We start from the raw sequence: 16,876 nt of genomic DNA on the forward strand, positions 1-16,876 counted from the left end.
TTTTTTTCTGAAGTACTGTTAATCCTTATTTAGAAGTATTGACGTTATGACTTGTGGCAATTGTCTAAAGGCTGCTTTCAGTTTTGTGAGTTCATTTAATTCATTTACTTGGGAAAAATTCTTATTAAGATGTACAAACATTTTTACAGTGGCTGAATGAGGAAAGAATTATCCAGCGACTTGTGGAAATCGTACACCCATCGCAAGATGAAGATGTAAGTATAGGTGTGATGATGCCTTGGACTAGCTACCTCGAACAGAGGCTAGACAGAGTTAAAGTGGGTGTTTATTAAAGGCCTTGAACCTTGGCCAGTGCAGGAGCCTTGCAGAGGCTACACCCAGGGTGGAAGGTGGTCACGTGTTTTTCTCAGACAGATACAAGCTTGGTCTGTTTGCATATCTGAGGTTAATTGTCCAATTATGGCTTCAGGTAATGAAGTCACATCGCCCTGGTTTGCCTCTCCCCCAGTTCACTTTTGTTTATACTTTCTGGGCCTGAAGCTGTAATGGTGACTTTGGTTCTCAGGCCTGGAAGGATTGTTTTGTCTGATCAGACTGTGAAGAGAGCTTACTAACATTCTATATGAAGTTCAGAGTGACACACTAATGCAGTACAGGATCCGAAAAATATAAAAGCTGAAACTTAAGGCATCGCTGGCACTCTCCTGGATCTATCTGTTCAGCTGTACAACATGGTGTTAGAACTTGTAGTTCTACTGTTTTCTGCTTGCTTTTTTCAGTAAGCTGATTTTGGTATTAAGTGGGGTTATTTGAGGATAGTTGTGTGGTTTAATTCACCTCCCTGCCCCCTTTTTGAGATCCATATTGAAGATAAGGCATTCTTGGAGTTGTTGGAAGATTCAGCTCTCATGTTTTGTCACCTTAATATTGGAAATAGATTCTTGCCTCATGCTTCAAGGTTGTGTTGCGGTCTTTTGCTTTTTTTTTGTTAAGGGTTAGTTATGGCATAAAGCTACTACCTGAATGTTTTTTGGGTAGGAGAGCTCTTGTCCGTGTTGAAGTTTTCACCTTTTCTAACTGAAGAATTAGAGTCCAGCATGTTGTTTTTCTTGTAGTGAAAAGTGCTGTTTTTCTGTTTCAGAGGCATTCAAATGCATCACAGTCACTCTGTGAAATTATTCGCCTAAGCAGAGACCAGATGCTACAAGTACAGAACAGTTCAGAACCAGATCCACTGCTTGCAAGTTTAGAGAAGTAAGTTGGTTTGAGTTTTTGATTTTATTCTCACTTAATAAGAAGCTAGTTTTTAACTTTTGACCTTGAAAACCTTCAGAAATGGCAAGCTCTTTTCAAGTGAATTTTCTTGACTGCCCATCTTTTGTTTGTGTAATGAAAAATAACTTGGCAAGTAAGCAGAGCACACCTGGAGGATTTTCTAGTAGGGAATGTGGGGAAGGATTTGTCTCATTAAATTATTTCCTGTACTGCCCAATTGAGTGGTATCTTATATGTGGAGGTCAGCTTGATACTGTGCAGACTAAATACAGGAGACTTCAGCTTTGTTCTGTTACTTGTTTTAAGTTAATTGAAGTGTATGTTTCTGCCAGAAAAGATTCTCCTGTATTCCCTTCTTTTTTTTTATGTGGGCAAATGGTAGTTACTTCTGCTAACAACTGTATCCTGAAGTGGTTTCATCTGTTGTCAATGCTTTTCTTTTCAGACAAGAAATCATAGAGCAGCTTCTGTCTAATATTTTTCATAAAGAAAAAAACGAATCTGCAATAGTCAGTGCAATCCAAATCCTATTGACCTTACTTGAGACACGACGACAGACGTAAGTGTTATTATTTCTCTGGGTTTATGCCTGCAGTAGCAAATGCCTTCCTTGTGCTTGTGACCAAACCATTTCTGTGACCTATTGTAGCTGAAGGAGTAAAAATACAAATCAAGTGATTGTGATTGGCATTACTACACTTTCACCAAATGACTGGTCTTTCTGCAGCTTTTTCTAGAAGCTAGTGTGAGTACCAATAGACAGATCAGACTAACTATATTTCATCAGTTTGTTTCTGGATACAGGGAATAGAGTAAATATGTATTGTGCAGTGACTGAATATTGACCTTTTTAAAAGTTATTTGTAATGTTATTGCAACTTCATGTGGAGAAACTGCTGAACAGACCTCTCTGGTATATTCAACTTATGTCGTTTTGGATAGATAAATGAAGCTCTTTATCTGCTTCAATAAAGCAAATTAAAATGTAATTTTTAATCTCAAAACTTTTGGAGATTTCAAGCACAATAAACCTAGAAATAGTGGGGCTAGTGTTTGGGACAATCTCTTGTTTGACCATTATGTCACACTTAATTTTTATGTGTATATAACCCTGTGTTTTTGCATTTTTTGCCTCTTCATTGTTTTCACACCCTTTTTCAGAACTGTTACATACATCAGAGATGTTTTACAACTAGTTTTGGTACTAATTATTAATTTTGCTTATGTGTATTTTAGATTTGAAGGCCATATAGAGATCTGTCCTCCAGGCATGAGCAATTCCACATATTCTGTCAACAAAAGTGTTTTAGAAGCCATAAAAGCACGACTTTCGTCCTTCCATGAGCTCCTGCTTGAGCCTCCAAAAGTGAGTGAAATCTTGTGTTAACAAATTAATTGAAGCAAAATTCACCTTGTGTCTGTTTTAGGCAGATTATAACAAACAAAACCCAGTCTGACAACTTTCAGGCAAACACCCAGGCTACTTTGTAGCCTGTTGTGAGCTTTGGCCCAGGCAAACAGTAATAATGAACAGCAATGTTTTGTGCTTTTCCAGCGCAAACTTTGTTTAATTAGCAAAGTAACCTTGGAACAATAGCTTCTTTCTGAAAGCAGTAAAAAGAGATTTGCTGTGTATTCTCAAGGGAGGTCCTATTTTCTGCTTGGAAATGCAGTCTGGATAGGAAACACGGACTGTAGATCCTGCAGTTGCTTGGAACATGGGAATGGCCCACATTTGTCTCGTGTGATTCACTTGACTTTCCTAGGACCTAAGTGGATTAGCTCTGTGACACATCTCTGGACTCTAGGCATGTTAAATTCCCTGGGCTTTTTAACTGATTTAAGTAACTTACCTATGTCATGCTCTTGCCAAAGATAAAAAAATGTGTAAATAAGGGGTTTAGCTGTGATCCATTTGTATTTTCTAGTCACATTTTCACTGGCAGAATTTCAGCTGGAGCACCTCACTCTAAACTGGGTGCTGCAGATTTTAACAGAGAAATGAACATGAAATTGTTTTTAAATATATGAAGTTAGGTTTGCTGAAGCATTATAATTAGACTGTCCACCTACCTGTTCTGTGTATCTTGTAGTAATGTGGAATACAGCTGGATTAATGAGTGACAATTATTTCTGAGAAACTATCTCCTAATTCCTGTCAAGATTGAGTAGACTTCATATACTTTGAGATCCTGTCTGTAGCTAGCCATTATTTTTTAACCAAGCTGTTGCTTTCATGTGACTGGTTTTAGTGCTTCCAGTCTGTGGAATTAAAATATGGTACAATATTTGGAATTAAAAATAGGGGTTTTTTGCAGGATGAAGGTAAGGCAGTTTCTCAAGGACTAAATATATCTATTTTTAAGCACTACTCAGTCATTGTATGCGGTAATGATAAGCTGATTTTCTCAAAATATATTTTAAGGGGTTTATGTATTAAACTTTTTTCTTTTTCAGAAAAGTGTCATGAAGACAACCTGGGGTGTACTGGATCCACCTGTAGGAAACACACGTTTAAATGTGATTAGATTAATATCTAGCCTTTTACAGACAAATACAAGCAGTGTGAATCAGGAGCTTATAGAACTTAACAGCATAGGAGTAATACTGGTAAGAACTTTATGCTGTCTTCTTTATTTTAATGGATTGCTGTTAAGATCTTGTCTGCTTTTCTGATTCTGCAGGTAACTTTCCAGTCTAACTTACTTTCCATCCTGACTTTTCAGCATCTTTGTATTGTGATGTCTGTTGGTTTAAGAACTCTTAATATTGGATTTTACTGTTAATCTGAGCTCAGCATTTTCCTCTCACCACTTGAATGATTTTTACTTGCTATACCTTCATAAATACATGAAGTGGTTTCCTTAGTAAGCTTATTTTCAATTGGATGTTCTTGAGTTTTCAGCCATGTCAAGGCTTCATTGCTATTTTCAATTTTTCCATGAGTTGTTCCCTCAAAGCCCTTTTTTCTCACTTAATATATGGCCTACAAAATGGTATCTCAGCAGTGTCCTGTAAAGGAATAGTTATTCTTGGTAGCTTGTACTCCTTCAAACCTCAAAGCAAGGTGGTGTACAACAAACTCAGTTACCTAACTCATTGCTCTTTGCTAATGTGAACATGTACTTTAAGTACTTCCCACTCTAGCAGATGTATTCTTTGTGTTTAGGTTCACTCAAGAAATCCAAATGTTGGTTGATTAAAAAAAACTAGCAAATTGTGTATCACTTAGGTTAGTTACTGAATAACAATATGTAAACTTATAAGTTGGCAGTTGCAAGCTTGAAGTGTAAATACCTTCTCGTCCCTGATTTTAGTCCAAATCCCCTTTTTCCTGTGACTAATTAAAACAGTGTGATTGAAATGTTTTCATCTCAAATTTTCTTCACAGTGGGGTTTGTAGACAGGTACTAACTTTAATACAAATAGCTGACTTCACTGTAGTTGAAGTTTTTCCTAGATCCATTGTCTAAGGAAACATACACATTATGAATACTTGCACGTTCTACTGAGTAGATTATTTTGTGAACTAAGTTTAGTGAGGTTTGAACATGCTTTTCTGCTGCAGGTTTTACATAGGAAAAAAGTAACTGTAGCTATAGAAACCTCAGTGCTTCAAGCTGCTTGCTGAAACAGCACGTTTTACTGGGCAGATTTGACTCTAGGAAAAGTTATGGGAGAATATCATTAGTTTAGGAGGATTGAAGATAGATTGAAGACTTTTAGCTGTACTTTGAATGAGACTAACATTGTTCAATACTGTTCTAATCACTGTGTGTATTTCTAGAGCTCACTGCATTTTACTAGTGACAGCAGTCATTTCAACTTTGTAATGAGTAGCCTAAAATAACTAGGCTCCACAAAAATCTTAACCTATTTTTAAGAGAAAAAAATGGAGAGAAGCAGGAACTTGACTAAATGGATGCTGTTTATTGTATCTCAACCTCAGTATTTGTCTTGTGCTTTGTTAATAATCTTAAACTTCTAGATTATCTGAGGTAGTGGATGATGGGTTTGAAACAGGTAGATAAAATTTTACAAGGAATCTCACTGAAGTGAGGGGCACATAAAAGGGGAGCATTATTTCTCCCTGTCTTCATAGTCTGAAAGTCCATTACTGGTGACCCCTGCAGTAAATCCACTTAGTTGCATTCTTGTTCTGATCCAGTATAGTATTCCTTGTGTTCAGATAATGGCAAGCACAAAAGTTACTGGTTTTGTGAGTCACAAATTTTCTCTTGTACAGTAATGCTTAGTGTAAAACTTAAAAGATTTCTTCCAGTGTAGTCATTCAAATGATTAGGTGGGTGAGACTGTTGGTTATGTTTAATGAAAAGATCTTGGTTTGTGTAAACCTCGGTGAATTTGTTTTTCAGGACATGTTTTTTAAGTATACGTGGAATAACTTTTTGCATACTCAAGTAGAAATCTGTATTGCATTGATTCTTGCAAGTCCTCTTGAAAACACAGAAAATGGCACAATTACAGATCAGGAGTCCAGTGGGGACAATCTCTTACTGAAACATGTAAGTTGTGTTTTGTGAGTCTCTTGAATTTTCCTGTTTCCATGCAGTTAATTTTATATAAAATGCACCCCAATTCTACTTAATGTATAGAGTGGAAAAGAATGTCTTTCTAGTTTTACTGAAAATGTTAGTTCAGGGTATTTACCCTGAAACTGCCATAGAGTAAGTTTTGTTTTGCTCCAAAGTGAGCATGGTGGAGAGCTGCAAGTATTTATTTTCCCTGAAGTTCCTTCTATTTTTAAGGCTTAAAATTGCTATTTCAGTAGCTTTATGCTACAACAACTTAGCACTTGGAAGGAGGAGTAGAATTAATAAAGGTTTAGCTTTTAGGTTTCAGGTTGTGATCTGACTGCTGAGCTTTCAACCCTTTAATGAAATAAAACCCTTGAATGTGAAAATAATAGTCTTGCAGACTTTCGTATCAACTGTAAAATGCATAAATAGTGTTCCATTTTACTGCTACTAAGCACAAATATATACTGCTTTTTTGACAGCTCTTCCTTAAGTGCCGATTAATAGAAAGAATACTTGAAGCGTGGGAGATGAATGAGAAGAAACAGTGAGTAATTAGTTCCCTCATTCCCTGCAATTGTCTAAATAAGACTTGAGTTGTGAAATGAATATATAACCTATTCAGAAGTGATCTAGCCAGTTGTAAAATCACTTGTATGTTAATATTTGGGTTAAAGCTTTCTCTTGTACTTTTTGGTAGCATTCTTTTTCCTGTGACCATTTGAGAGCACAAGAGTTAACATTCTTGTCATGTAGAAGATACATGTATATCTTGCCATGGCAAGATACATGTGTAAGATTACTGTGATCTTTAAGGTTTAGCCATGTTCAAATACAGAACCTTAGTGCGTAGGTTTTGAGGGGACAGGAGATAGTTTTCCTCAGGAAGCAGTTGAGAATTTCTTGTGAACACATCAAAGTATACCACATACTAGGGGGCATCAGACTCCTAAATAGTAAAAGCCAATTCCTCAGCAATAGAATGCCTTCTGAAATTGTGTGTTTGAAAGGATGTAAGTTTCAAGTGGCTAACATTGTCTGAAAGTGTTCTTGTAGCAGGAGAAAAAATCCTCAGTCATCACATGAGGTGGTAAAACATTCTTATGAATGCCAAATAATTTTAACTCTGGAGATAGTGAATAGTAAATGTTAGTTCTGACCTGTCAAAATATTGAATTAACCAGCTGGGGAAGTGCTGCTGGTTTGATGGAAGGTTGAGACAGTTCCAGTCCCCAAAACATTCTTCTTCCTATCTTAAGTGAATCAGATAGTAAATATATGGCTAATGTAATTGACCTGGAAATAAGGATGGTGGAAAGGGGCGGTAATAAAAAAAGGAATGTGCTAAATTTAACTGTAGAAAACATACTCTCCTGTATGTCTTCCATTTTATATCAATTCTCCTGAGGTTATAGAGAGCTGCCAGCTTTACTGGCAGTTAGGCTCTCATAGGAGAGAAATATGAAAAGTTTTCTCTGTAATTCCAACCTAAAACTTACATTTTACTTGGATAAGACTGTGTGATATCCAGTACTTACCATATGCATGATTTAATTAAATATTTAGTCTCACAATTGGGAGTACTAATGAAAAAAACAGTGTTTCAGACCTTGGGTAATGCTTTTATCTGGAAACAGACTTGTAATGAATTCACTCCTTTATCCAGTTTTGTACAGGTGTGGTTCCAACTGTAAAAGATAAATCTTTAAGGGTACTTTTAACTTAGCTGTTTCAGGAAATCGGTGTTTTTTTAGTCCTTTTGTGTTCTATCACTTAATGTTATTTCAGGCAGCTCTAGAAGCTTAAGGGTGATTGCTTTCTGCTAGTAAAAATCTGGCATAGTAAAAGTTGTTTGGTTCTCTGGGATTAATGAGCATTTGCTAACAAAATATACAGTTATATTCCAGACTTTCTGGCTAGGCAATGACAAGTCAGTCTTGTTTGTCAAACAGAGCAGACTCTGTCATGTCCTGTATTAGAAACTATAACCTTTGCTGTTATCACATGCTGCTTGTTTTGAAGGTGCTTGTTACCTAAGTAAGCTGTAAACAGTGTGATAGTTTATTCATGGTATCTTGCACAGACATAATTTCAGTTACCTCGTGTGTTAGATGATGATGGAAAATAAAATCATGTGATCTGTGTCTGCATAACATAAGGTACTTCATGAGCTGCTGTCACTTTACAAAGATTTCAGTCGTGGGAGGTTTGTCTAGCTGGGTGAGGGGGTCTTTCTTGGTTTTTGTTCAAAACACAAAACCTTAAACTGATGCAGCAAAAGTTTTTTTGGCTTGCAGCCAAATACTGAAGACTCAGTTCAAGCTGGACCTCTCATGATGGCTCTTTGGTCAGATTTAGAATGGTTCCAGCTGGCAGTAGGTGTTCAGAGCACTATTTTAACATCTGGTAATTCCTGTTTCTGCAGAGCAGTTCTGTGTGAAATACTTAAATGGCTTTGTAATTTTAGCTTTGGTAAGCACGTAAATATTTTTCCTAAACTGTAGAAAAGCAATGACCCTAACTTAAATGGGTATGCTACATATAATGCTAAGAAGCCCTGAAATACTAAAGTATACTTAAGAATGCTTTTCCCTTTTGATCATAGCTGAAAAGTGAGGGAATATTTGGTGTTTTGGGGTTTTGCAAAATACTCGCAGCAACAGAAGTTTCCTAAAAGCTCTGAATCAGTTGCTAATTCTGTCATTATTTTGCTAATGCTGTGCATTTTGCTTTCCACACAAGCAGTACAAACGCTTGTATGTCCTTCTTGCTACTTTATGTGCTTGTTAAGTCACCTAAACTGGCTCAGTGAAGTCAAACTGGTTGATGCCTTAAATTCTTAAGTATTTTTGTGAACCTGTGGTTTTAGGATGCAGCTCTAATTTAAGAGCCCCAGTTCATTGTCTTGTGTAGCATCTTGTCTCTGGCAGTGTTTTTACAATAGCATCAGAGCTGCTCTTGGTCTCTTGCAGGGCTGAAGGGGGAAGAAGGCACGGCTACATGGGTCACCTGACAAGGATAGCAAACTGCATTGTACACAGTACAGATAAGGGGCCAAACAGCACACTAGTCCAGCAGCTCATCAAAGGTAATCATTTATGGTCTTTATCTTCAGGGCTTTCATTATCAACTGCTGAGAAAGTTAAGCAAATTTAAATTAGAAGGCAGCCGTTGAATTAAAGAAGAGAATGACTGGATTACTTCTGAAGCATTCAATTTAAAGCGATCATTCTTAAACAAATGCTTAAGTATTTTCATTTCAAACAGTGTTAAAGCTCCCTGAATTGGATGCAAAAGGGTGCTGATCTGCTTAATTTGTACTTGTTTGCTAGGCGGAGTTACATTTATGGGTTCAAGAGGATGTATATATTCTTAGCAGTATTTTTGGTAGAGCAGAAAAAAGTATTTGAAAATTAAGTGCTGCTTCATTGTTGGTAGTTTCTAATTGCTTTGGGTTTTTTTGTTTCCTGTGCTAGAGCTTCCAGAGGAGGTTAGAGAGCGATGGGAAACATTCTGCACAAGTTCTTTAGGAGAAACCAACAAGAGGAATACAGTGGATCTGGTAAGTAGTGATGGGTAAGGTATGAAAACTGCTGCTGCTTTAATTGGACAGTTTCTTTTTGTCAGTCTTACAAGATCCAGTGTACTTGTAAGGAGTCCCTCTAGTTGCTGAGCTGTGGAACTGATAATTCCTTTGTTTACTTTTCAGCTAAAGCCATATCATTAATATTTATGCAGGCATAATGCAGACGATCAGCTTGTAATAGCTAACTGGCTCATTACCTAGTGTAGCTAATCCCAGGCAGTCTGCAAGGAGGAGGATTTCTTTACCTCTTCAAGGTAAAGAAGTGGTAAAGAAGGTACCTCTCTCAAGGTAGTGTCCTTGAAAACTCCTGTCTGCTTGAGAGTACAAACTAAAAGTGCAGAAGCTGGTGTTGATTGCTTTATCTGCAGGATGTAAATGACCCAGTACAAGTTTAACAGAAGACTGCTACCTGCATTACTGACCTACGTTACTGACCTTGCTTAAGTAACTTTGCTTCCTGTTGTGCACCTGCCACATTTCTTCTGCATGCAGCTGTAGCAATTACACTTTTGGGAAAACACTTAGTAGTAGAGGTTTGTATACTCACGTTAAAAATACAGTCTAAGAGTAATCACTTGGAGACTATAAGCGGAGGCAGTTTCCAATGTCAACAGACCAATTAAAGAATTTTATGCAGTGCTTTGCATGTGGCTTCATTAACTTGTGCTAGTCCTATGTTATTTAGACTATAATAGTTTAATTTGCAATTTCAACATAAATATTAACTGGAGCATGGTGTTAACAGGTGTCAATAAAAGCAATAGGAAGTTCATCTGAAACTCCACAACTTGTGAACAGGACCAAAAGATGCATATAAGGCATTTTTTCTTGAGCCTGTGAATGCAAAGAAGTGCGTGCAGCCTGCATATGAATGTTATTTTTCCTCTGGGTAGAAACTACTTCTTGGTCAAGACCAAGAGAAGGATCATATCAAGAGGAAGAATTTTAGGCTTATAAAAAAAGGCACTAATTGACTCTTCAGATAATTAATCATGTACTTGGAGGTACTTGATGTAGTAACAGGATAACTAAATTGAAAACTTGTCTCCAAACTCCGCAGTTTTCAGTAGAATAGAAAGACAGAGCACTAACACAATTTCTTTTATTTGAAATAAGCAAATACATTATATACTATGCCAACGACCCAATTTCTTTCTATAGGTTACTACCTGCCACATTCATTCTTCCAGTGATGATGAAATAGACTTTAAAGAAACTGGCTTCTCACAGGATTCTTCTTTGCAGCAGGTGAGTTGAATTCTTTTAACAGCTTAAGTTGCTCTTTCTGTAAAAGTAAATGAAGACATTTTTTGAAAAGCAGTGGAACTTTTATTTTCTCTCACAAGCAAATATAAATCTAGTTTAATTTGAAACCTAGGCATGTGTGCATGCACACAACTGAGTCTTACCAGACTCAGTTGTGTGCATGCACACAACTGAGTCTTACCAGACTCATATGCATCTCTTTGAATTCTTTTGCTGGTAGTGAACGAGTGGGAGCCTTGTGGCGCAAGATTGCCAATAGATCACTTTGATGGAATCGGATGTTTTAGATGGCATTATTTGTCTGGGTTACTAACCAAAATCTTTCAGATCACACTTAACAGCTGTGTAGTAACTACCTAGTCTAATATTGGCTTTGGTATTTTACACATTTTCTATAGTTTTTATAATAACTAATTGCTTGTCTAAGTTTGAATTGTGGGTGGTGGCTCAATCTTAGAATCTAATGCATTTTTGTCTGATTAAGTGCTTTTATACCTGTAAGGTGCACCTGTACAAAAACTTGATAAGTTGGGTGCTATCTGTAGCAGCTTTAGTGAGAAAGTAAGATCTTCTAATATCTCTGTGCTTTTCATGCATCCCCTTAGTGACCTGCTGTGCCTAGGCAATCCCAGCAGTTCCAGGTAGTTAATCTGGAGAAATGCAGATGGTCCAGTGCTGCTTCTTTCAAGTTTGTCTTGCTGTATACCTCCTCCTTTTATATATATATTTTCTTTTTCCTTCAGTTTTCATAATGCCTTAATCTAAACTTGGGGTTTTTTAATCGTTCTTTTGTTTTCTTTCCATATTCACATTGTTCAACTTTACCACCATACTGTGTCCCTTCAGCTACCTGGGCAAGAAACCAAAAGTTGACATGACAGCTTTATTTCCTAGAGTGTCTTAGCCTTGGCTGACTTTACACATGGAAATAATGTTATTAAAAGTCCCTAGAGGATGTGTATTAATTTATAATTTGAGGATATTCCCGGGAAATAAGAGGCAAAAGCTATTGTTATGGATAGATGATGCCCACATGTACCTTAGTGTATATACTGATCTGCTGACAGTTGACACTGTCATCTTCATTTAAAAAACCAGCACAGTTGTGTCAGTGACACTGCACTGAGATGTAAAACATTCAGTGGTTTCATTCTTCTAATATTTAATAGATGCTGCTGGTGTGTGTGCCTGAGACTGATTTTGCCAATGGTACCCACATAATAAATATGCATCTGGGCTTTAGTACCTACATACAGTTTACTTTTCTGGTTCTTATTATTTATAATTTCATTTTATTTTGAGCAAATACAGCTTTTACTTTTATATAGTGTTGTTTCTCTTTTTCTTTGGGGTACATTTGGAAAGGTACTGGTTAGTGTGGTTAAACTACAGATTTAAATTTTTACTGAAGGCTGTTGGATTGGCTTTCAAGTCAGTAAATGTAAGTAGGGTTGTAGTTGATGCTATCTTTCAAAATTCAGAGGTTAAGACAAATCCTTTTCCTGTCCTTTAATGTTTAGTTTAGATAAGACTTTTATTTCTTTGAAGCAAAATGGGCAAATAGATTTTAGAGTATTAGTAGAATCATTATATCACTGTCGTTGGTCCTGGGGTTGCCAGGCCTTTTCTGATTATCAGATGCAACAAATGACGTCCAATTTTATTGACCAGTTTGGCTTCAACGATGAGAAGTTTGCTGATCAAGATGACATTGGCAAGTGAGTATATTATTACACTGATTTTGGCTATAGTCTTGTGAGTTTTCTGTCTTGCTGTGGTTTTGGCTGTGGTTTTGCTGATGGTAAGTACAAACATTTACTGATGTGAAACAGTTGCCAGTCAGTCCTGTCTTTTTGTGCCATCTGTGTGCATTGATAGAAGCCTCCCTGCATAGAGGAAAGCAGCAGCTTCTCTTCTTTTTCTAATCTCCTGGTTGTGCCAATGTTCAGAACACTGTGCTTGTGAACAAAAAACTGAATTATAACTCTACTTTTTAACAGAGTCTTTTTAACAGAGAGCTATGGCTCTCTGTTGACCTGCCATTGTTTGGGTCACTTTCACTTTGTCTCAAGATGGACTTTTTCCCCTGCTGATGTCCAGATGATTAGCTGTACTTCTAGGTCTTCCTGGAAAAGATGACAGGAACAATGTGTCTCTGAGTGTGCTTTTCTCTAGGGGAGAGTAAGGAAGGGCATAGTAAATCTACCTTTGTTTATAAGGTGGAGGCAGTTAAGTCTGATTTCTGTGAATAGTCTTAGGTGAAAGATGAGGAAATGAGAACAGTCTCGCTCAGGTTAAAAAACCCCAAACTAAACAAAACCCAGCACACAACAGAAAACACCCCTCGCAAAAGCAGGTATCTTTCTTCATAAGTAAATGGATACAGTAAAGGGAAGAGGGGAGAATAGGGGTTCTTGCTGATGGTAGAGTTGATCATGGTTTTTTGTAAGATTCCATGGCTTGGGATGCCAGAACATGCAGGTAGGAATAAAAAGCATTCTGTCAAGGTGGTATTTAGAAGGTTATTTTTATAATAGTCTCAGTGCTCTTCTGTAAGACATATATAGTAAGTGGTGTCTGACTGAAGCTTGTATCTTCCATCCAAGAAGGATTGCTGCCTTTTTACACCACAGAACTTGCTGAGATTAGAGATTAAGATACAATGGTAGAGGAGGTAACGCAGGATACTCATTAACTTTGTTAGAAGCAAGTGCATTTTGGGAGGGATAGGAATTGGAATTCCTTTAAGTTCATGCCTTTGGATATCTGTTCTCTTGGTTAGAAAGAAGATGACTACTTACGTAAAGAGGTCTCGAGTTGTGACAGGTACACTGAGATGATGTACTCATGAGTTGAATTAAGATGTAGGTGAAGTTACTTTGAAGTTATGCCTTCTGTCCAAGAATCTATTACACTCTGAGTTGCCTGGATAGCACAGCAGTACAGTAGTTCAGTAGTGTCAATAGTACAGTAATTCTGATGGTGTCTTGCGTAGTAATACTGTCACAATTGCAGCTTAGGTTGCTTTCGACTACTCACCTTTTTCCCTGCTTCATAATGCAGTGAATATTAGAGGAGGAGTAGTGTGTGTTCTGCTGAATGCACTCATGGCTAGACAGAGAATATATGAACTCTTCTGATATGTAAAGATGAGTCAAGCCTAATATGTAGCATTATGTTTGGGAAAATATTTCAGTGATTAGTTAAAAATATATATTTGTGGGGTTTTTTTGGTAGGAAACAGAATTTGATATTTTTCATTTTATCCCTTCCTTTTGCGAAGGTCCTGTGATAGAACGGTGAAATCAGTTAAAATACATAAGAACTGCAAATGCAGATATTTGCTGGATTTTGAGGTCTATCATGGTGGAGCATAGTCAGGTTAGGCATTCTTTAGGCCTAAGGTTTTTCAGTGCATAGCAATGCAGTTTTGAGTTTGGGTATATAATTTCAGTTATCCTTGTTTAGGCTTGTTGCATCTTTGCACCTGACTGTAGATGGCAATGTTCTGTGTTTTTGTTTAAAATATTTAACAGTTAAGAAAATCACGGGAATTCCAGGCCTCCTTGGTGTGTAATCTTGGCTGTTTTAAGTTGGAGACTACTTTGTCTTTTATCTTCTATTTTTAGATTATTGGAAAATAAGAAACCAAAGAGAAATTAAATGCCTTCGTGTCACACTAGAAAACCCTGTTTTATTGAGTACATTTCTTTTTTTCTTGTAGTGTTTCTTTTGATCGGGTTTCGGACATCAACTTTACCCTCAATACAAATGAAAGTGTAAGTATATGTTCCAATATTATCAGAAGAATGACCATTGTTTTAAACTTTGGCATGACCTCAAAGCTTTGGAAGTGGTTATATTTACTCCTTTTATGTAGAAATCACTGGAAAATAGTTACCCTACCTTATTCCCATATGAGATTTGCTATTTGGAAGACACTATTATTTTTCTTTTTGATCAGTATTAAGCAGAATTGCTTCTAATTTGTATGACTGTGTTTAAAATTAGGCTTAGATCTGATTTGTGCATGTTGCACATTTGTGTTTTATGTTTAGAAGCTATTTAAATCTTCAGTGCAATTGTATTGACAGGAAAGTAAGGACAGAGTCTCTGAACCTCAATATTATTGATTGACCCCCACTACAGAAAGTAAAGCTGGAGTATTTTGTGCTCTGGTTATCTGGAAAGCTCTTTGGGGTCACTCCCACATCCCATTTTTAAATGCGATGGAAGCTCCTAAGTGTTCTTTGGCCCACTCAGCTTGTTAGTAGCCAAGTAAAACAAACAGCGCTGCATGTTTTCTTGACAAGCTTTAAGACATTCCGGCTTCCTGCTGGTTTTGGAGAAATGCTTTAGATTCTCTTCAGAATATTCATGTATTTTCAAGATGTTTACCGGTGTAATATGGATTTTATACTTTTGATGTGTTTAGGGCAATATAGCCTTGTTTGAGGCATGCTGTAAGGAGCGGATACAGCAGTTTGATGATGGTGGCTCTGATGAAGAAGACATTTGGGAAGAAAAACATATTGCATTTGCACCAGAGTCCCAGAGGCGTTCCAGGTGAGAAGGGTGTTTCTCATCCAAGTAGCAGTGTAGTGAGCCTGCAGTTATGCACCAGTCCTCTGGTTCTGTCTGTTAGTACAGACTGTCCAGCATAACTAGGTATTTCCATTCTGTGGAGAAATGAGTGGAGGTGTGGCTCTAGTGCTTTGTTTACCAGCCGTAGTTTCCAGAAGATGCACTTTGGCTTTTGTAGCTTGTTGATTTTGGTTTTTTTCCCTGCTGTGTATTCTTTCCTTCTGCTTTTAAATTGGCACAGCTGTCCTTGCTTTGGACAAGGCAGCCCAGCTCCATACCTCTGTTAGCCCTTGTTGTCCTCGCTACAGTACCAATATGGCTGTGAACAAATGACAATGCATTGAGGAGTCCCCAAAACTCAAGGCTCTGCTGCCTCCCTCAATATCTGCTGAAAGCCTCTTCATGTGATCACGTGAAAAATCTTAAACCTTGTTTCTTTGAGAGGGAAATGAGGGGAGTACTTAGAGCTAAAGATTATGCCTCAAGTAATATGTCAGAAATAATTGTAATTCTCTCTAGCCTGAAACTCTGCAGTATTTCATCGTGTGTTTCATAAAAGCATAATGTAAACTCTCTCTTTGTATTTGAAGTTCTGGCAGTACAGACAGTGAAGAAAGTACAGATTCAGAAGAAGAGGATGGAACTAAACAAGACTTGTTTGAATCCCACACCAATACAGAGGACAAAATGGAAGTAGACTTAAGTGAACGTACGTAGCTTTTTTCCCTGCTGCTTTGGGTTACAGGAAATTGTTAGATCCAGCAGCCTGATTTTGTAGGAGTTTCCTCATTGACTGCTTTTACTCCAGCTGTCTTAAAGTAGTCTTTCCCACTTGCCAGAGAGCATGCACATATTGGGAAGTTTGAATTGCTTACGTGTCTTAAATTACTTACTTCTCTCTCTAAAATTCATGTTTCTACTCTTCAAGAGTTAAAAAAGGAGGAGTAGCCAGAAAGGGGAGGATTAAATACTCATTTATAAATGTTGAGTGCCTACAAAGACCTAATATGTTACTATCCAGACCCAAAAGATGGTGTTTTTACTGGAAGCCTTTCAGACCAGCTTTTTGTCTACAATGCTCTTTTAGTAGACTTCCTGCAGAAGCTAAGTGAGCTTGCATTGTTTTGCTTTCAAATGTGGATGAAAGATAACACATCAGAAGACTCTTACATGGAATCTTAACTGATGTAATAGGTTGAAAAGTTTTCACATTCAAGTCGTACTAAACTGGCTTTTGTTAAACTGGCAATGTCTGTAGGTAAAAGCCCTGTGTTTATCTAGATTGTAAGGAGTTAAATTAGAAGGAAAAGTTAAGGGTTTTCTTTTCTTTTGTCAGATTGGTGTCGTTGGCATCTGTGTGTCAAACAAGTTTTGATCCATGTGGGTCTCCTCCCATATCTGCCTGGGTTGGAATTTCTAATTGCTAGTCAGAGCTTCCTTTTCAGCCTGTTTTTTTGTATGTAAGTGTTAATGAAAAACATGTTTCCCTTGGGTAGGTGAAGTATTTTGAATTGACCTATCCTAAATTAGATGCTATTCACAGTTGCTCCCAAATTTAAAATATCAATAAATATTTTAAGTTGTAAAAAGCCTTAAACTTTTCAGAAACTTAGCAGTAGTGTTAGTGCATGAGAAATTATTTGAAGAAATTGAAAAAGGGATGAAA

The 16,876-nt window shown here is 37.2% G+C and overlaps 1 protein-coding gene across 6 annotated transcripts in view; it reads left to right on the forward strand.

Annotated features, from left to right (window-relative positions):
• PPP6R3 (protein phosphatase 6 regulatory subunit 3) overlaps positions 1-16,876 on the forward strand; it is a 51,110-nt gene that overhangs the window by 24,480 nt on the left and 9,754 nt on the right. For 3 of the 6 annotated variants that reach the window (XM_066187823.1, XM_066187822.1, XM_066187824.1), the window contains 14 exons: positions 150-215; positions 1,103-1,215; positions 1,682-1,795; positions 2,473-2,602; positions 3,694-3,846; positions 5,613-5,762; positions 6,257-6,321; positions 8,747-8,862; positions 9,251-9,336; positions 10,522-10,608; positions 12,247-12,344; positions 14,351-14,405; positions 15,062-15,192; positions 15,801-15,919. In XM_066187823.1, coding sequence (XP_066043920.1) covers positions 150-215; positions 1,103-1,215; positions 1,682-1,795; positions 2,473-2,602; positions 3,694-3,846; positions 5,613-5,762; positions 6,257-6,321; positions 8,747-8,862; positions 9,251-9,336; positions 10,522-10,608; positions 12,247-12,344; positions 14,351-14,405; positions 15,062-15,192; positions 15,801-15,919 — 1,483 coding nt within the window. The remainder of the gene's footprint in view (positions 1-149; positions 216-1,102; positions 1,216-1,681; positions 1,796-2,472; positions 2,603-3,693; positions 3,847-5,612; positions 5,763-6,256; positions 6,322-8,746; positions 8,863-9,250; positions 9,337-10,521; positions 10,609-12,246; positions 12,345-14,350; positions 14,406-15,061; positions 15,193-15,800; positions 15,920-16,876) is intronic. The other 3 variants (XM_066187826.1, XM_066187827.1, XM_066187825.1) reach the window with 2 other exon arrangements.

This window comes from Chamaea fasciata, unplaced genomic scaffold (genome assembly GCF_029207755.1).
Source record: "Chamaea fasciata isolate MVZ Bird 193981 ecotype frontalis unplaced genomic scaffold, bChaFas1.0.hap1 SCAF_7, whole genome shotgun sequence".
Classification (NCBI taxonomy): Eukaryota; Metazoa; Chordata; class Aves; order Passeriformes; family Sylviidae; genus Chamaea; species Chamaea fasciata.